The following is a 22,540-nucleotide window of genomic DNA, read 5'->3' on the forward strand; positions in this document are numbered from 1 at the left end:
TTGCAAATTAAACCGATCTCCACAAAATCTTTTCAATTAAATTGTTTCATATTGACAAAGTTATTACTGAACACATGCAAAAAGATCATTTCTTAACCTTTCTTAATAATCATTATCCAAAATTAACGAAGACCACAACATGAGCTCAATAGGTTCCTTAAGTTCTAGAGAAAGAATTCATGACTGTTAGACTTTAGTTATATCAGTATTGAGTCTCCATAAACTGTACTGGATGATTGTCGTACTATATTACGAATTAATGAAAGTTGAAATAGTAGTTTTGGTGGTTAAAATCCTGTGTTCAATCCTTACCATGGTTGTGGCTGTATACTAATAAAGAGCCCGAACCTGTGACGAAGCCAAATATTCAGTGGTATATCAGTTGAGATCAATCTGTGTTGAATACAGCCTATAGATTGAAATGAATTAACATAGTTCACTTTCTCACGCAAACACACTAAACTAGTTATTCTTTATCGTTGACCTTGATATGTTTTATCAAGGATCTCCATCGTGGAAATTAGAATAACATATACCACTGAACAGCATTGTTACCAACTAGACTTTTATTTACCTTGACTCTAATATTCATTAATATTTATATGCATATAAGAAAATTAACAAACCAATCAAGGGAGTTTATGAATTAACGACAAAAACGAAATAGATTGCATGATCAAACAAGGATCATATGTAAAAAGTACAGATTGATAGTGCGATAACAGGTATATATCTACATGTATCTAGAAGTCCAGTTTCCCCTGTCGAGAAAGCTATATCTGACGTAGAATCAGTCAACTCACCCAACGAGTTACTGAACATTTCACTTCGTGATTGAGAAATGGGATGACCAAAACAATACATAGTTTCGTTCTGTGACAAATGGCCGATACACACCATGTAGTAGATGGAAACAAATCATTTTGCCCACGCGGTTCTATATTACCTTGTACATATAGCGAAAGCTATGGGAATTTAAGCTCTTACAACAAGTCCCTGTATTCCTGAGAAATTTCTAAAGCTCTTATCTCTTTGTTGTCTGAATTAGGTTTGGCAAACAACTTTACTTATTATTATTATCTTTGGCAGTGAAACCCGACCCTAGGTCTCCTCAAGGCGCTTCCGGACAGTAGGTACAGCCGGACTGATCACCCACTCTGTTGTATCTTCATCAACTCAGGTTCTAACTCGAGGCTCACTTAACCGCACCGAGTCACCTGGTGTGTATGCTTATGTATATGAATTGCAGAAGACCTCGGGCATTTGCAATCCATGTATGTAAGTATATGCAAAAGGTGTACGTGTGGTGTCGTACAAAGGCAACGTTAGCTGAAATATTGTCTGCCATATGTCTAATAAAATCAGTTGCCCAGTCTATCAGATCAGAGACATAATGAGAAGATATGGTAGCAAACACTAGGGTGGGGTGACCAACAACCTCACCTGAGAGAATGCTCTTGCTTATATGTGTCAGGAAGTACTGTGGCGGTAGCTATGTGCTGAATGATATGCATGTAATGTGTAATAAACAGTCTAGTGTGGCAAATATGTTTCCAAGGGAGTGGTGAACATCTGCCCTCCCAGGTGGGTGAATATACTATGCTATGGGATGCATGGGATAAAACCTATGTGTTACCGGTGTGCATATAACATATATTTACTCACAGAGTAGGTATACCTGTATATATACTAAGGAATACTCTGATGAAAGTCTGTCTGTTACCTATTATGCATGTAGACTAAACCTATCCAGGGTAAGTAATAACAAAAAATTCTTTACTGGCTTTTATTACGATACCAAGATATACGTAAAGCCCTGCGAGGCCTTGACCTGCACAAAATCCCATCCACATGGTGGGTTTGTGAGCCTTGAAAATACGGAACCCACTCCAGAAGGGTCTATATGACCTTCACCAGAAAAGGCTTTACCAACCGATCCGGCTGGAACACACCGCTAGTATTATTTTCCATAGCCTTAGTTTGTTTATTTTTCTTATCAAGATCAGAAGAGAAACATAAAGTAAATTTACAAACAACGACCACACAATTATGTGTGACAATCAACAGTCAACAGAATAAGATATTAGTCAATTGTGAAGAAATTGTAGTTTCTCACTTATTTTTGAAGTACATGCTGATGATGATGTCGTTCAGAAGAACAGTGGGAACTTCACAACCAAACCCTTCAGCTTGCAGACCACGACACCTCTAACATCCTCATCTTGAGTTAAAAATATACTCCATCACCTTAGTTTATTAAACTTAAGGTCAACAAAGCTAAGAAAAATTGTATGAAGTTATTTCGCTTGGCTATCGCTTCTGTAGTCCGACGAATACTGTACAAGATTTATTTTGACAGGCTGGACACTACATTGTGTTAACATTTACGGAATCTAGCTAATATCCCCTAATACATAGGATTGTAGAGATCTATTGAATTTTGTAGGTTCTCATCACAGATTGACCTTAGTTAAATAACCATTGAGAAACTAGAAATCACTGGATAATTGTTTCGTTTTCGTGAAAGACTCCTCATCACTACCTATACACAACCCCATCAGTGATGGAAGCCAGAACACTGAAATCATGCGGAGAGCCATTAATATTTTATTAAATGAAGGATAAATCATCTTTTCTGGAAATTCAAGGCATCTTTGTTCTTTTCTTTTAAATAAATAAAAAAACAAAAATACCTAAACATGTAACTTACTAACATATTTTTCATCACAACCAACTGACTTCGTGTTAAACATATTAGGATCATGTGGAGAATAAGAGGGAGAGCTGAAATAAAGAAGCAGAATAAAGGAGGTTTGGTTTTGAAACTATTATTGATTTCGTATTATAAGAAATCATCTGGGATGTGTTGATAGCTATTACATAAATTTGGAGCTAATCATCAACATAAACTGATATCAATCGGAAAGTGGATGATTAACAAATGGAATTGATTAGCTAGGATCAGTCAGTTACGTACTCTTATAATCACTTAACTGTTCCACCAGTGAAGCTTTGGATTCAAATCAAATTGGCAAGAAGCATTTGAAGTAGGAATCAATAATTCAGGTCAATAAGGCAGAAATTTTCTACTTTAAATTTTCATTCATTCTGCTACATGTTGGTCAGCACAAGTTCATAGTATATTGTCAACTTAAGTCCGTTTTGATTGTCGTACTAAGATTCCTCAATCATATCACTAATGATTCACATTTCAAGTTCTGTCACTTTGTGAGATCATAGGAGAAAATCGAGTTAAAATCATGACAGTTAAGCCTGAATCACACTGCTGTTAATTGTACTGTTTCCTGAATTGACTAAAAAAAGGGTAATATGAAGTACAGAATTTCGGCATAGTAGTTTGACATGGTCATATGTTCTGCCAATCGTCAAGCATTAGATAAAAAAAGAGCTCATTCATAGACGAACTTCTAAATAATTATCTGTTGAAGTGGTAACGCTAGATATCCCCAATGAGCCTAACTACCACCTACCCCGGAATCCAATGACAGCTGGAAAAGGAGTAAGTTAGAATAACTCTAAAGACAGCAAATCAAAATATGCAGACGTACATGTAGGACGTACATGAAGAACAGTCTGTAGACTTTAAAGTCGACAAGACAAACTATTAGTTATATGTGAAGAAATTCTTATAATTCCTGTCTGAAGTTCATAGTCCTGATGATAAACATATTGTCCAGTGACAATTTCGCCGTTAAATCATGTTACTCAAACAACTCAATTTCAAAAAATGATTCTCTTAAGCTACAAATCTTTACCATCATTTTCTATCATCTATTTAAACTTAGTTTGTATGTCAACTCTAATTATCCATTCTATTTTTCAACTATGCTTTCTTTTCTCTTGTTCAATCTTGCATTACTGTTAGTGATATTAAGTTTCCATTTATTTGGTTTTTTTCTTATCTTAGGTAATTTCCTCTTTCATTATGTTAGCTCACCATTAAAAGCCTGAAAACACTGAACAGCTATTTCGTCCTAGTATGATAGTGGTCTAATATCAATCAATTCATGATCTCAATCAAAAACTTAACAATTTCCACAATCTAATACTGTTAATATCATGTAGATCAATTTGAAATGATAAATATTTTTATCAAATCTTATTTCAGTTATAACCAATTGATCAATTCATCTTAATATTAGAAGGGGTTTTGTGGAGATTTTAGAAATTTCAATGATTGAAATCATGAGTCAATTAAAACTAGATCACCATGGAAAACCTGGAAGCACTAGACAGCCGTCTCGTCCTAATATGGGACTCCTCAGCAGTGCGCACCTACGACCTAGCCTCGCGGGATTCGAACACAGGACCTATCAGTCTCGCGCACGGTCGTTTGGTCTCTAGATCACTGAGCTGGCCGGCATCCAAGGGTGTTAATGTATAACTTCAACTAATCGATGAAAACGAGCGACACATTTACCATTGTCTTCAGTCAGTTACTATCTCACAACAGACCCGAGTGAACTCCACTGGTCACCGCTTCTCACTAGAACTCCAGGATATACCTATTGAAGCCAGTCACTAATGAGCATGTGTTGATTAGTATCAGAAGGGGTTTTGTGGATACTATAGCAATTTAATGGTTGAATTCATGAGTCAATTGAAGCTAGACCACCATGGAAAACCCGGAAGCAGTGGACGACCATTTTGTTATGTTGTGGTACTTTACACCAGTGACCATCTACGATCCCGCCTGGATTGATTGAAGTCTGACACTAACACCGTTGAATGTCGGCTCAGTGGTCTAGTGGTTAAACGCTCGCACGCAAGACTGATAGGTCCTGAGTTCGAATATCATGAATGTCGTGGATGCGCACTGCCGTGGAGGTCCATAGTAGAATGAAACGGCCGTCCAGTGTTTTCAGGTTTTCCATGGTTGTCTAGCTCCAATTGACTCATGATTTCAATCAGTGAAATTCATCTTGAACCAAAATCCTCTAAACAGTTCACCGTTATTCCTCATTTTTTGGATAATAATAACAAGAAATTAACAACAATAACTCACTTTGAAGTATAATTAGATAAGAAATCTCTTGCACGATTTAGAATAGTTAAAATTTGAGCAAAAGGAGTTATTAATACACTGGGTTCACTAAGAAAAAAAGAAAAGGAACGAAGAGAATAACAATGAAAGATAGTAGATAATCATCTTATTCATTCAATATATTATTAGTTTAATTTATTTTTGATCATGGTATAATTTACTATATTTTAACAAGTAGTATTTAATTCTATAATGATATATGTATAAATACCTGTAAAATAAGTATCCAACATATAATATTGATCAATGATTGTTTAGAATAGATCGGTTATTGATCTTAATAAAATTCAGTTATCTCTATAACTTTCATACTGAAAATTTTATTTATTTATTTGGTACAAGGGGGCACCAGATATATATATATGCGCCACACAATAATTGTTGGTCAATCAGCCAGTCAGCTACAACGTAGGATTAGGCGTATGCATGTGCATCAGTCCAAGTCGCAATACAGCATTAGCACAGCAAGATGAACACCGGATTCATAGCAGTGGTTATGTCAAAGGTGGTAATATATAAGAGAAAGATTGCATATAGAGATATAGTACAAGAAGAAAGAATTGGTTCATAGAAAGAAAGATATGGAGCGATTTTAATCTCTTAGTTTAAGGGAAGACAGAGAGTGTATACACCTGCACAATAATAATGAGAATAGGAAGAGATAAAGAATGTTAGTTGAGTGTAAAAAGAAAGAAAGAATAATAACGACCACAAATTAGTGTATGGTAATGAATTAATAATAGTAGTACTGGGGGAAACAGGAAGTTACAACCAGAAAGAATTCTTTCAGTTAAGGAAGGTATGGTCACTTTTTATAAAGAAAGTAAAAGAGGGTTACAGAAGGATCGCCACTGGCTCCTATTCTGAGCCATATCTGATAACGTCTCTAACCACCGTGTTACACCATCTCTAGGACCCCAATCAGAGAGTCGTGAAGGACCAACAGAAGCCAGTCCTGTGCAGCTTCCTTTCATATCATGACACCATGCCATACATTGATCACCTCTCCGCTTTTTCCAACCAGTCTCAATGTCGGCAAATAATGCACGACGAGGAATTTTCTGGGACGATACTTGTAGAACTTGTCCGAGCCACCGAATTCGGCGTTTCAAGATGGTGACACCAATTGAATTGTCATCGATGTGGAACCTCTGCATTACTAACATGGTGTTGACACTGGATGTCAGTAATCTTTCGGAGACAACGATGATCAAACACAGAGAGTCGTTTAACATCCATACTGAAGACCTAACTTGCTTGTGGTAGGGGAATATTATGTACTACTGTTATATGACTATGTTCAATGATACTACTTGATCATTTGAAGTAAAATAGGCAAATGAAACGAATGCAAATGATTTGATGGTTTAAAATGCCATTATTCTCAGTAATAAGGTGAAAATAATAGCTTTAATCAGTTTCTTGAATTCCTTTAATTATATCGTGTTGCATCCATGACTACTTCACATTGAAATAATAAGTCCAGCAACTTTGTATTGGTTGGAGGTAAGATTTGAACGCCGACTGTATTGTATTCACTACAAAATCATTAAGTCATAAAAATTCCCACACTCCTAAATCTTTAGTAGCCCTGGAATATCTGACTCCGATTTGATCATGTGATTATCGCTATCAACTTATATATATCTACAATCCTCGTATATAATCAATGACATAGATTGCGTTAGTGAATAACGGAATTAAATGAGTCAAATACGAGAACCAATTTCGAATACGTGTATTTCATACAATCGTCGATTCTGACAAACTATCGGAGAAATGAAGTGAAGAAAGCAAAGAGAGTCACGCGAAATAAACGCAGTTTTTGACCATACGATCAAATCGGAGAGAGATCACGGTACAACTAAAATGGTGAGCTTTTCTATAATCTCGTCGATAACATCATCATCAGGCATAATTGGTGACAAAACGAAGGGCCACGAAAGTGATTGATTGTTATAACCAAAGTGGAATGATCCGCCGAAAAGATCAATTAGCAGAATAGACACGAAGACGAAATATCCATAAGATAATACGATTTAAGTATGTATATGTCGCTACTTCACTGGCTTTGCTGAATGCGTCAGATTAGAAATTGAGCCGTTTTAATTGCTCGTGTACTAATTCATTGATGCTGTGAGTTGACTTACATGCCTTCTTCATCGAGCGTCATTTTGCTTCGCTCTTCTCTTCGCTTCATTGCTTCCTTCCCCTGATTGTCTGTCCAGATCAATGGGTGTACGAAATAGACGTATTCAAAGCTTTATTCTCGTGTTTGATTTATTTAATTCCGTTATTCACTAACGTGAGTTAAGCCGATAATTATATGCGAGGACTGGTGACATATATAAGTCGATAACGATAATCACACGATCAAATCGGAGTTAGATATTTCAGGACCACTAAAAAATTTCTAGATAAGTGCTCACGAACAGTTTTATTATTCAGAATCACAGCTCACATGAATTTAACAGTAGGAAAACAAATAGATATGCAAATGAGGTACTTAAAAGTACATAGCAGATTAGTAATTCATTGACTGTAATTTATGAATAGTTTTTAAAAGAAACAAACGACTAATAATTCAACATAGTTTACAAATAGAGTCTAGACAAAAGTACGATGGAATGAGCATTATATTTAGTCAGTCAGTCAGTCAGTCAGTAACAACGCAGAACTTCGTACGTACGTACATCAGTTCGAGTTGCCATACCACATTAGCACAGATATACAATTGCCGATTCATACCCCAGTGGTAGAGGCGGTAAGAGTATAAGCAGTAATCCGAAAGATACTATTCAAGGAGTATAATCTCGTGAAATAAATTTGGAAAGAGAAAAAAGGGTCATGAAGAGTTCAGAAGATTAGAATTTGGGGGAACACAAGGAGTGGATGTACCTGCTCCTACCATTGCAAACGATTTTGAGCCATGTCATTCAACGTCTTTAACCATTGGTTGCTATCATCTCGCGGATCCCAACCAGGTATTCTACACCTACCAGCATGACTCAGTCCACTTGTCAGTGACTTCATCGATTTGTTCTGGTCTGGCCGCTCCTACCTTTCTTCCGACATACTCCTATACCATTGAACATCACACATCGAGACAGTCGATGGTTGGGCATAATTGTAACACATGTCTCAACCATCTCAACTGATGAAGTTTCACTACGTCATCAATTGATTTGCCATCCTTACCTAGTACCCGTTTCCTAACAACTGCATTACTTACTCGATGGTCTCAGGATATGCGATATGTATACTAGTTTATTGATGAAGTCATTCAGTTCACATTTTTCACTATCTTCTCTCTTTTTCTTTGATTCAATGCATTGAAATAGTTCCTGTCTTCCATCAACCAGAAAGTCACTCATAGTATACATAAACGATTTAACTCCTGCGAACTTATTCTATATGTGATTTAGCTAATTCTAAGATCCTGTAGTTTGTCCGCAATGAATCATATCCTAACATCATGATTGATTTCTTGTGAATTTGACAAGTATACACTACAAAAATAATGAGTATATTATCCATATTACTGTGTATTTTATTTATTTAGTGATTCGCATTTCTTTTTTAATAGATGGATTATGACTAGTACTAGAGTTCCGAAATTATATTTCATCCTATTCTGGATTCATCAAATAGGTACACCTGAATCTTAGCGCTGATTTCCTTGTTGGAACACGAATCCAATATCTTTCACTTCAAACATCAAAGGATTCTACATTGGGTCACTGTATCTGAGTAGTTACTAATTTGTTTAGTGTCTAAAACGTTTATATCATTATTAGGAAGAGTCTGAATTGTTCCATTGTTGATATTCAGGGATAATTCAAATCCCCACTAATAAGTGCATATTTTTTCCAACTATCGATTAAGCACATTACATGAATATTTTTTCTTGATGATCATGTTGGATATCCAACGAAAGTTTTCTTCATTAGTCCAAATAGACATATAAATTCAGCTTATAACCTAAAAAGTTAGTTACATTGTAACAGTCATTTAAAGTATATCGCCGGCTTAATGACAACACTTATTAGTTTTAAATGCACAGACTGACATTAACAAAATAATCAGTGAAAACTAGGACACACTGGACAGTTGTATCATTTTAATATACAACTCCTTGGTAAAGTACACTCGCATAAGAAACATTCATTACCAGTTATATTCAGTTATGATCACTCAATATCATGGCTTAACTGGATTAAGAATATAACCTTGAGATTAAACATTTACTGTGAAGTATCAATAGCCAGAACTCAATCTCCTATGAAGGCATGGATGTACAGTGAGTAGACAATCATTTAATACCATATATAACTGGACAACTAGTTAACCTTAGCATAAAAATTCTCACTAGTCAAATTCAACTACGTATAGGTACAAAATTTAACAATATCATCAACTTATTGTGATAAAATAATCTCACAAATACAATATAATGATAGAAATTTTGATGGAGTTTCGTTCTCTGAGCTGGATGGTTTGGTCGTGGAGCTTCCATGAAATTTATACTGATAATATCGTTCACAAGAACGATGAAAGCTCCATAACTAAATCATCCAGTTCAGAAAACAAAACTCTATCAAAATCATCCACCTAAGCTACAAATCTTCTCTACCATCTCAATGACAGAAATGAATGATATTAATTTCATCAACACTGAAAGGATCATAATTCCTTTTATTTTCCTATTTCATATTATTTATTATTTAAAAAGTCATATACGTTTAGAACTCACTTACTCTTAGTTGATCCTATCGTTTTATGTATGTTACTAGTATGATGTTAACTTAAATATGACCAATATCGCTTAAATAATGTTTACAATGTATTACATTTTTTTTAAAAAAAATAATTGATTTCCATAAAAGTTCAGTTCATCTTCAACATCATCATCATCATCGTCGGTGTCATATGACATATTACTTTAAAAGTTAAAGTATTCTATCAATGTACACATACATCTATATATTGATAGAAAAAAAAATTCATCGTTTTCTAGAGTAGATTATCATGTGATCACGATCTAAGTGATGTTCATATTACAAACTGTTTACTACTTATTAAAATGTCAGTAGTAATTAGGATAAATACAAAATAAAACAATTAGATCTGATCATTTCATTTTTAAAACAATGAATTCAGCGATAGAATTACTTTGCAATAAACTTATTATCAAACTGTAAAATCATACATATTCGTTGAGATTCGGTTGTGTGATAAAATATTGAAAATTCATAAACATGTTAATGTCATAACAGGACAATAATAATGGGTTATGTAGTGTTATGTTACATATATTATCAGTAAATAAACAAGGCATGTAAAATTTGTAAGCTGACGTTATGTTACAGTATGAATGCAGTCAGATAATTAAAATATTTATGATTGAGATCATGAACCAATCGTTGTTAAACTACCATTGAAAACCTAGAAGCACTGAATGGCATTTTATTCCAGTGGAGCTTATCCATGTCAGGTAAAGACAAGTATCTACCACAGATAATAAGAGGTAGTAGCACAATTTCGTCTGTTGGTTGAAATTAGACAATAACACAGCTAGCTCAGTGGTCTAAGGATTAAGTGTTCACGCTCGAGATTGAGGGTCCTAGATTCGACTACCGCATTCGAGATCGTGGCCGCGTACTACTGAGGAGTCCATACTAGAATGAAACGGCCTTCCAGTTCTTCTAGACTTTAAATGATGATATGACATCGATCGATTAATGATCTCAGTTAGAAAACTTAACAATCTTCACAACCCCATACTTATTTGTCACAAAAATTAAAGAAAACAAAGGAATGAAATCAAATGTAGCGATATTGGAAACACTTATATTTAGAAACCTTAGGACTATGTGAAATAAATGAAGAGGTGAGAAAGGGTGGCATTTTTAAGTGTAAGATCAAGTCAATGGAAATATAGTAATGGTAATTGAAATGATAACAGTTTAAAGCCATGATGAAGAAAATAATAAAACATACAGCTTTCATTTACAATGTTTAGGCTTTATTTTCATAGATAATAAAAACTTCCTGTGTTTAAAAAATAATAGTTGAATATGAGGATACCCTAGTTGATTAAAATGAATTCTAAGAACAATGTCAAAATCAATTTGAAGATCACTGAAGTAAATAAATTGGGTTAAATGTTTAAGAACAGATATAACTTCTAACCATCTTCCTCTTATTTCTTTCTTGAATGTTGCTGAAATGTATTATGTTATCTATGTTCAAATTGATCCCCATCCTACATATATTGATCCATTGGAATAAATGAACCAGTAGTAGCTAAAGTGTGGAGGTTACAACATAAATCATTCTCTCAATTGTTAAAGGCAAACGACTGTTAAATACAACTTTAAGCATGATGATTCAGTCTCTTACTAGCTCTACCAATACGGAATTTGAGTCGACAACTGTATCTCTGTGCTAATGTGGTATGTCAACTCGAACTGATGTATGTACGTACGAAGTTCTACGTTGTTACTGATTGACTAACTGAGTAAACTATTATTATTACTACTATTGTAACTCCTTTTCATATGTGAACGAATAAGTGAACAAAGTCAAATACATATTACCACCTCTCGATCACCACTCTTACATCCATTCTTATTTTGATTTATTTAATCTTAACTTTAGCAGGAAATAGGTAATTACCTACTATATGCGTCATATATAGTCACTCAGTCAGCCAGTCAGCTACAACGTAGGACCACGCACATATGTACCTATACTGTTAAACAAAACATATTATTATATTGATTTAATCTTTTCAGAAAATGTATTTCAGCATAGTAAAACATTTACACATACTTAAGGCAAAGGGGAAATACACATGAGATTAGTTACATTACGTAGATATATATATATATATACACTTTACAATTTGCCTAACTATTCTTCGTCTTTTACCCCGTTAGTTCATGGAAGAAGATACAGTTTGATAGCCGATCAGCTATTGCATAGTCAATTATTAGACGAAAATATGAAGGGACCGATGAAACTTAAAATAACGAATTTTGGATTTTTTGCACGAAATAACTTCATCTATATAACTAAGTAGGCTTTTAGCATTACAACCGGTGTCAACTCGTGATAAGAATTTTAGCTCTGATTTCTAAACATAATTTCTATCTCTGATTCCTAATCCCAACACCTCACTCTAAATCATAATCTTGTCTTGATCTTAATGATTAATTAAATTCTCTCAAGGCCACTTTAGTATCTCCTAATGGTGGTCTATAGATTATAATCTTATCATTTTTAACCAAACAATGAGGATAGCTTGACGGCAAGGTCAAACAAATAATAACCGGAGTCACATACTACTTACTTATGTCTGTTACTGCCAATGGAGCATAGGCAGCCGACCAGCCAACCCACTCTGTCCTGGGCCTACCTTTCCAGTTCTAACCAATTTTTGTTCATTTTTCTCATGTTTTTCTCCATTTCTCAAAGTAATGTGTTTTCTGATTTTCTTCTCCTCCTTTGGCCTTGAGGATTCCATGTGAGAGCTTGTCTTGTGACACAGTTGGGTGTTTTCCTCAATGTGTGTCCTATCCACCTCCAGCGCTTCCTCCTGATTTCTTCCTCCGCTGGGATCTGGTTTGTTCTTTCCCACAGTAGGTTGTTGCTTATAGTGTCTGGCCAACGAATCCGTAGTATTTTGAGTAGACAACTGTTCATCAACACTTATATCTTCTTGATGATGGCTGATGTAGTTCTCCAGGTTTCCACCCCATACAATAGAACTGTTTTGACATTTGTATTGAAAATTCTGACCTTGGTGTTGGTTGCCGATTGTTTTGAGTTTCAGATGTTCTTCACTTGTAAATATACTGCTCTTGCTTTGCCGATCCGCGCCTTCACATCTTCATCAGATCCACCATGTTCATCAATGATACTGCCCAAATATGTAAAGGTTTTTATATCTTCCAAATCTTCTTCGTCAAGTGTGTTGTTTTTCCCTTTATGTATGTTGAGACCTACTGCTGCTCAGGCTGTTGACTTACATGTTATCATCATTAAATTAAATTGATTTATTCTTTATAGAAAATTTATTCCTATCATAGTAAAATATTTATCCATACTTAAAGCAAAGGGGGAAATACACATGAGATGAGTTACACTACGTAGATATACATATATATATATACTTTACTTTACTTATACAAGTTCATTCACAAATCATAATTAATTATCATTATTCATTTGATTCATTAATCTTAAAATAAACAAATAAATAAATAAACAAATTGTTTACTACTTTCATTTATTCAATAAATAAATAAAATGAACTACCTGATGTATTTATTGAACTATTAAATAGAGTTGATTCTCACAACAACAACAACAACAACAACAAATCGTCAATTTCACTTCACAACTAATTGAATATTGAAAATAAACCTTTTTTAACTTTTTATTTTTACTAAAATCATTTCATAGTGATTTTCCTAATTTTTTTTTTAAAAAAAATAAAAGATAAATATCATTTCAAAAATCAATAATAAACAAAAACGAAGGTTGATAGTGTTATGTTTTGTGTGTGTGTGTGTGTGGAGGCCCATTATTTAATTGTCATTTATCTTGAACGATGTTGTAGAAAGGGCTTTCTACTTTAGTAGCCCGAGATCTGACTCCAAGCTGATCGTAATGAATGATTGTTATTGGAATGAATATGTTGCCTATCCTCGTATATAATCATCGATTTCAATCGCGTTAATCAATAACGGAATTAAATAAGTCAAATAACAAGAATGGACTTTTGAATACATATATTTTGTATATGCAGCGAATAGAATAAAGAGAAGAGAAACGACGCGCAGTGGAGATGACAGGTAAACCAACTTCCTTTTAACCAAGAGTTATTCAATAGTTATAGGCACACAAAAGTAAGTTACAGACATATGATGATAAGAAGTGTACACACACCTACGCGCTCATATAAAAACAGTCAAGATTGATAAGTGAATAATTAACAAGGTCAGAACGTGACTCAAGTAGAATGGATAGAAATTTCACAGGTTGAAATCATGAGTCATTTGAAGCTAGACCACCATTGAAAACCTGAAAGCACTAAACGGCTGTTTCGTCCTGGTATGGGACTCCTCAGCAGTGCGCATCCACGATCCCGCACCACGCGGAGCTCGAACCCAGAACCTACTGAACTCGCGCGCGAGCACTTAACCACTAGACCACTGAGCCGGCATCCAACTCACTGAAGACAATGGTGTACAGTGGCGCAACTTAGTGGATTGGTTGAAGTTAGGCATTAACACCGTTGGATTCCGGCTCAGTGGTCTAATGGTTAAGTGCTCGCGCGCGAAACCAGTAGATCCTGGGTTCGAATGCCGCGGGGTGCGGGATCGTTAATGCGCACTTCTGAGGAGTCCAATACCGGGACGAAACGGCCGTCCAGTGCTTCCAGGTTTTCAATGGTGGTCTAGCTTCAAGTGACTCATGATTTCAACCTGTGAAATTTCTAAAACTCTCCACAAAACCCATTCTGATAGAATGGATAGATTGAGCTATCCGAAAGCTAGAATAAGGTATATAGGTTTAACATTATAACAGACACTACAGTTTAAAGGGATTACGTATTCATTTAAATCTACAAACAGAACAAAGACTCAACGACACAATGATTAGATAAGTGAATTATTTCAATGTATCTTAGTCCCACTAACTAGAAGAAGACGTTTAGGTTTAGAAAACAGAAAGTGTATTCTATAAGTAGCCAACCAACAACAATCACAATTCAAGCGTTTAGATACATTACAAAATAACATATTAAAAATAACAACGAATCAATGACATTTAAAGTCCTGCTAAGTGGAAAATATTATGTAAAGATAAAAATGGGCGATTTTAAGATATTTAAGATGTTTACCAAGTGAGTTCTGAATAACTAACATCCTCAACAGATAGTTCAATAAACTATTACGAAATACCTCAGTGGAATCATTTTTTTCTTTCATCATGAAATCTGTTCGCTTCTACATTCTAGCACCATATAACAAAACATAGAATGGATATTGTGAATATGAATGACGTAGCAGAATCGTGAAAATTATCCTGTGATAAATTTGAGGATTGGAGGGGAATAACTGAAAGTGATGAAGTTTCTAATTTTGCAAATATTTGAATAAGTATTGAGATAGTAGAGAAGATTTATAACTCGAACACTTCACTTCTACCTGAAGTTTATACTGATGATATCGTTCAGAATAATGATGAAAGCTCCATGATCAAATCATCCAGCTTAGAGAACAAAATTCCACTAAAAACTTAATAAGTATACTTAGGTAATGGTTATTTCACTATGGCTTTTATTATAAGGTTTCATTTGATTTATAAACTCTTTTTATATGTTTTAACGTTCTTAAATTATTGTTAATTAATTATGGATTTACTGTCTAGTTTTAAAGTATATACGACTTAATTACGTAGAAATTCGCAATTGCTTATTTATCATGTGTTGTAGTCATGTAATTAATGTATATAATTCTATGAGTTTTTTATTCATATTTATGGTAATAAAAAGAGCTCAGTCTGATCGCTGTCTTTCAGTTCTAATTAACCGCTGAGGATAGAACCAGTTATGTGAACCAATAGGATTAAGAATTTCTCGGTCGTTATTATTGATCACTTGTGTTATTAGTTGATGAGATGGTCATTGATACGGTAGATGTAATGATAATAGTCACATGTAGACTATATAATCAAGTGATCCAATTAGACGGGACAGATAAAAAGATTGAAGTTTATGACAAAATATTTAGATATGATAGGTATACTTTTTAACAATTAGTTTATGAGATTTTTAACAGGGTTCCAGTTGCAAGCTTTCATTGAAATTCATAACAGTTACGTAATGAGACTTGGTAATTATAATGCGTTATATTCTTGCACACTATGCGCATCCTCAAATGAGTTTTAAAGTTTGAATAAACCAGAATAGTGAGGGTAGCTTGTCTGATCTTCATGAGGTTCAGATTAGTGATTGGTAGAACGAATCAGAATATTGCGTTCTCCACCAATGCCATTCACTATATTCAGTAAACAGTATTAGCCGACTTACACTGATTAATGGATACAAGCGAACATATTGATGGGGGAATGTTGAACCAGGTTGACACAAATATCCAAATACTTTTTGATTTTCCATTCCTTGATCATTGAGTAGTGACCAATATCATGTTTGTTTATTTTTTTATTATTGACCAAATTTGGTCAATCAACCTGTAGTATGGCGACTAGTCTATACGACTAAATGTCAAGTACTATGTTGAGGTGTAAAGTATTCGAAAGAAATCGGGAAGAAACTATGATTAGTTCAGGTTTCGTGCTAGTTGGCACTCATCTGCAGCGTATACCTGTTCGATTTTCGATGATCTTTTATTCCCTACTAGATCATGACGAAAATTATTATGGGAACACTTGAAACACTTTTATGAAACTACCTGATTGTTAGGGACGTTAGATCCACAGAACTTCCATGGAAAAAGTCCTAATTTTGTAATTATATGTTAAAAATTTGAATTTCTTTGTTTTCGCGCTAAAAGCGCTCTTTTCACCTTCATGTCGTATTTCCCACTTCGGAGAATCTTAAACGTTATTGGTCCGTTGTGTCTTTTAGTATGCTATTTTGTAACCTTTCCCAATAACGATTTTGTACTGTATATATATACGTTTTGATTTGTGTCTGTTGTTATCGCTCGTGCTTCTGGCAATTTACGGAATATACTTCCCCGTTCGGACTTCGACTTCTCTCTCTAGTTAGCGGGGCTGGGACGCAATAGAGTAGCTAGTTTATTATTCTCCAGTCACAAGTCTTTGTTCCGTTCACAGTCTAAGTGAACTCGTAACCGCTTCACACCTAGCACTGATACTATAAATTCTTGTGTTTGACAAATCTAAAGGTTTGGTAGCTGAATGAATTCATTTACGTTTTATTATATTTGCAAATTATTACAGATGAAACAGTTCTAATATATGTAAATGATTAGGCAACAAATTTGCTAAATGTATACTTTATTATTTTAATAATAAAGGATATTATCCTTGATATTTGGCTTTTTTAGCAATCTTCTCTACAGGATAGGATTGTTAACCCCATACCCAATCCTCCTTCTTTCTCTTCGCTTAAATCGACAGTAACTTTAGAAGGGATTCAGTCGGAATTTCGGCATATCATCAGTTAATTAAATCTTAAATCTCAATCGAAATTCATTACATCAAGAATATATTTTCAATTTTTCACTGACTAGTTCACCCACATTTATAGACATTATTATATTAACTATGAAAATAGACCATAAATCATTGTAAAATACATCTTATCTTTAATCGAAGAACATAAGCTCTCTGTAAAACGTTATGACTTGTATGGGTCACACTTTATACGTGTGACTGAGAGAGAGACCTTAAAATAATACCCGGTTCTTAAATCAAAGTTTTTGTAGTGGTTTTTAGGACTGTGTGTTAACAGTCGGAATTAAAGTTCTTACGACACATATGGATCGCTACTCACCAATACCAAGTATGGGTTAGTATATACAGCAATTTACATGTGTTTATGTGTAAGGAAGAGTAATACTTTCCAATTATCGAAGCCAAAATAGATGGAAAATGATTCGATTCTATGACCTACCGGTTGGAAATTGAGTTTTTTTGAACATTCAAACCAACTATTCATTAATCTTGATCTGAATACATATGACTGATCATCAATATAACTTATTAGATAGAATCTAGATACTTAACAAAACTTTTATAAAAGTCAACTTCTAATAAATAAATTTTTAGAGCGAATATATTCAGACAAAATGATAGTTATTGCATATAGACAGAGATGTTAAGTAACTGGGGGTAGTCTATGGGTAACCTGTTTCCTGTTGATTATCTCCAAACATCTAACATTAAAATATGGTACAGACTATACCGAGTTATAAAGACTAGTTATTATATTTTATTTTGATCGATACAATCCGATTTAGTATTAAAAGTCTATACAAAAATGATACCGATCACTACTCAATAATCAATCAATATATCGATACACATACACTCTGTAAATTATTGAATTCAATCAATAAGGTACTTGATAACTCACAATAAATTAGCAATTTTAACCCAGTAAAGTCATAAATTCATAATAGATTATTTACAAATTATTTAGACGTTTACATAAAAATCTCCCTTGATAAATTATACTTTGATCCCACTATTATGTATACATATAGATACATTGCTTTGGATGAAATCACATGGAATCAAGGTAAACTGTTAGTTGATCTATCAGATAACCGATAATATATATATATATATATATATATATATATATATATATATACTGTCGTCAACTCCACTTGGAGCCCCTCTGGGGCTACTGCAGGTCCCAAGCCCGGATAAATGAGGAGGATTTAGCATGAGCTTAGCGACCTCATCCCGTAGAAAACTAACTCGCTAAAAAACGCTAAACAGAAAGTAATATTGTCGTCATCTAATTAATTGTTCGTTCACCATTTTATTTCTAGAAAACAAAAAAAGTACTCAAGGACTGAGTACAGAATTATTACTAACATGTTTAGGTACAAAAAAGATCCAAGTAAACAAAATCAAGTGAAATTAACTCATTTTTGTATGCAAACCTATTAAGTAATTAAAAACAGTGAGCAGGAAACGTTTGTTGGCTTAGGTTTTGAGTTAGCTGGGATTCTTCAAGAAAGGTTACTTGTTATCTCAAGGAGACTGATACTCGCTACTTATGAATAGCAACTAAAATAACACCTGAGTCAGGATGGGTTTCCTGCAAACTACCTTTAACAACCTAATATCCCAACATAATACTTGCAATGTTAAGTCACTAAGACTAGTGGTCATATCACAGATTGAGCAAGAGAAATTAATCATCACTAAGGTCTAGATAACGGTGATATTAGTTACTATTTAGTGATCAATCGATTGTAAATATCTGGTTGTTGAATAAAATATATAATGTTGATTAATGTACAATATTTTGAACAATTATCTAAATACACAAAAGGGGTTGGAATTTTCGTATGACTGAGGCTTCAATAAACCTTAGTATTACGCCCTTCTACACTTTTGTACAACACCACAAAAGCTGAGTTAAGATCAATTTTATGACCTGTTTCAATTACGCGTTTGGCAATAGAGGATGATAGATGTTTATCCTATATTCTTATTGAGACATTCGATTCAGTTTGTTTCGGCAACCATTTAGGTACATGTTCATACACCCTAATTTTGAAATCACAATTATTCTTCCCAATTTATGTGTGACCACACATTTAAATTAGTAAACACAGTGGGATGTGACGCAATCGTTTTCTTGTATTTTAGGTTTTCCTTGAAGCGTCAACCTTGTTGTTCCTTGATAATGACCTTTGCTGTACAATACGTCTTGTTAATGACTGATTTAAGCCTTTGTTTCAATAATGTATGGTTTAGTAATATTAGCTTATTATTCAGAGTGATAACGTTTCATGATCTCAATCAAAAACGTAATAATCTCCACAACCCCCATACTAGTAATCAACATGTGCTCACTAGTGACTAGCTTCGTGAGGGAATTCTCGGAGTTCTAGTGAGAAGCCATGATCAATGGAGCTAATCCATGTCGGTTAGAGACAAGTATCTACCTCAGTACAATGGAAGATGGTCGCGCAATTGATGTTAGACACTATCATCATTGACTGCCGGCTCATTGGTCCAGTTGGTTAAGCGATCACGCGCGAGGCAGAAGGGCTTGGGTTCGAATCCCGCTCGCGGGATCGTGGATGCGCACTGCTGAGGAGTCCCACAGTAGGACGAAACGGCCGTTCAGCGCTTCCAGGTTTCCAAAGGTGGTGGTCTCATATCGATCGTTTCGTGATCTCAATCAAAAACGTTTCAAATTGTTCTCACTTTGTTTTCTTTATTATCCTTATCTCCTCTAGTTGACCTTCTATTTTTTATACACAAATGTTCTTAACAAGTATGTAATGTACGATCAGATTGTTCGAAATGTATTGCGCTAATATATCATCACATAGTTCTGATAATCTTCATCTTCTTATTACATTATCGAAATTTATCAAATGGGACTAATTGCTTTGAACAGTAATCTATTATAAGCAATGATGGATAGTACCTAGCAGTGGAATCCAGGACGCGCGTTTCGTCCTATTTGGGACTCTTCAGCTTGATGTACCTGCATCTCAGGGTTGATGTTCACTCTGGGACTCCAGCTGAAGAGTCCCAAATAGGACGAAACGCGCGTCCTGGATTTCACTGCTAGCCACTATCCATCTTTGCTTATAAAAGCTTGTGGATTAAGGCAATATCGAGGCATACGCACAGTATGTACATATGCCAATAACAGACTGATCAATTGCAGTCTTAAACCTTAATGGGAAGATACAAGCCAAACAATACCATGTAAAGTTATCTACTATGTATCAATTATGATATTAACACAAAGGTGATAATCATATAACTGTGATAATAGGTAAAGAATAATTGAAAACTATAATATAGTGAACATCCTTAACACTTTTAGAAAATATTTATCAGTATACTCCAGTAATTCTGTAATTGTCTTCCAGTTGATCCACTTAGCTGATAAATTAATTCTCTATAGTTTTCTTTTTTTAAAAATCAATTATACAAATATCTCCATGAAATAAACAAATTCAATGTATCAATTACAGAAATTTAAAATAGATTGAATTAGAAAGGAATTACCACTGATTAACGATTGAACGTGTTATGGATTGTATTCAGAATACTTCTAAAGTGTTTCAAAGTACGAAATAACTATCAAATATTGTATCATAGTTATATAATAAAATATACCCTTGTAGGCCAGGGTAATTTTACACTGCTTTTCAGGAGAACCAGATATCATTCAGACTTTCACGTAACAACCCAAAAAGTGCAGCTCAATCCCGTTTAAAAGGAGAGCCAGACACCACCCAGGCTTACATTTTATAACCCGAGCAGTACAGCTCAATCCCGCTTGACAGGAGAACCAGACACCGTATAAGCTTTATCGCTATAATCTGAATAGTACAGCTCAATCCTGTGGCGCAACCACATTGATACCAAGCACTCTGGTGGACCAAATATTGTATCATAGTTTACAAATAACTTCTCAACCGAATTCAGTTAGGGAGAAAAGTTATCATTGTACTTCTACTGGTAATAAATTTTTTATTCAATCGATAATTGTGTGCGATAAAGATATGAGCAACAATGTATCCAGCACATTTGTTCACTTTACCATTTATTGATTGAGTGAATGAGTGTTACATAATGGAATGTACTATTCATGACAGATTTTATTTCAAGTGTTTGGAATTATCCTTACTTGATTGTTATGAATATATCAGTATTGCCGAACCAACCCAACTCAACTCAACATACTGGATTAAAAGAAAAAACACAACACAAATGTGATAAGAGTTAAGACTTGAAATTAAATCTGTAATATTGACTATACTATATGTTGTTTTACTCGTTCACTAAATGACCGGAAGAGTTGGACATCACCTTGACCAATATATAAACAGATATTTTATCGAATCAATGGAGTAGAAAACATACTCAATTTAAAAGTAAACATTTATCATCGAAAAAGATTAGGTTTCACTTCACTACACATGGTTCCTAAAATAATGCTAATTATTTTAATATTTCTAATTTCTTTCTTTCTTATTGAATAAAACAGATTTAATCTTTGTAATATATAAAAAAATTACTACTCATAAGTAGATTACAATAATATAATACGAACAATAACGGGGTAAATTTGCATGCATATTAGCATACGATTCTCTTTAAACCTAGCATACACCAATAGCATCATGAACAGTCCCATCGCCCTTGACAGATCAGGCAACTCGAAAGTTACGAGAAAACCATCATGGCATACGACAGGCTAGGTACCCCATAAATAAATTAGATACATACATATCTACTAATTTCAATGGTTAAGATCATGAGTCAGTTGAAGATAGACCCCCATGGAAGACCTGGAAACACTGGACGGTTGTTTCGTTTGATTGTGAGACTCCTCAGCAGTGCGCATCCACGACCTCGCCCTCTGTGAGACTCGAACCCAGGACCTACTGGTTTTGCGCGCGAGCACTTACCCACTAGACCACTGAGCCGGCATCCAACGGCGAGGTCCAGGATGCGCACTGCTGAGGAGTCTCACAATCGAACGAAACAACCGTCCAGTGTTTCCAGGTTTTCCATGGTGGTCTAGCTTCAATTGACTCATGATCAGAACCATTGAAATTACTATAATATCCATAAAACCCATCTGATATTAATCAACATATCTATTACTTTACAAAACAGAGCATGAAATTGATAGTTTTCTAAATTTAATAACCTTTTTTTTCTTCAATACTATGACGTATAAATAATAATGCATGAATT

The 22,540-nt window shown here is 34.4% G+C and overlaps 1 protein-coding gene across 1 annotated transcript in view; it reads right to left on the reverse strand.

Moving 5' to 3' along the window:
* PDE4D_4 (cAMP-specific 3',5'-cyclic phosphodiesterase 4D) overlaps window positions 1–22,540 on the reverse strand; it is a 131,238-nt gene that overhangs the window by 24,178 nt on the left and 84,520 nt on the right. Inside the window, exons 2-3 of the mRNA XM_051217383.1 lie at window positions 5,027–5,113; window positions 2,711–2,784 (exon numbers count right to left, since the gene is read on the reverse strand). Coding sequence (XP_051064776.1) covers window positions 2,711–2,784; window positions 5,027–5,113 — 161 coding nt within the window. The remainder of the gene's footprint in view (window positions 1–2,710; window positions 2,785–5,026; window positions 5,114–22,540) is intronic.

Source organism: Schistosoma haematobium, chromosome 5, assembly GCF_000699445.3.
Source record: "Schistosoma haematobium chromosome 5, whole genome shotgun sequence".
NCBI classification, from domain to species: domain Eukaryota; kingdom Metazoa; phylum Platyhelminthes; class Trematoda; order Strigeidida; family Schistosomatidae; genus Schistosoma; species Schistosoma haematobium.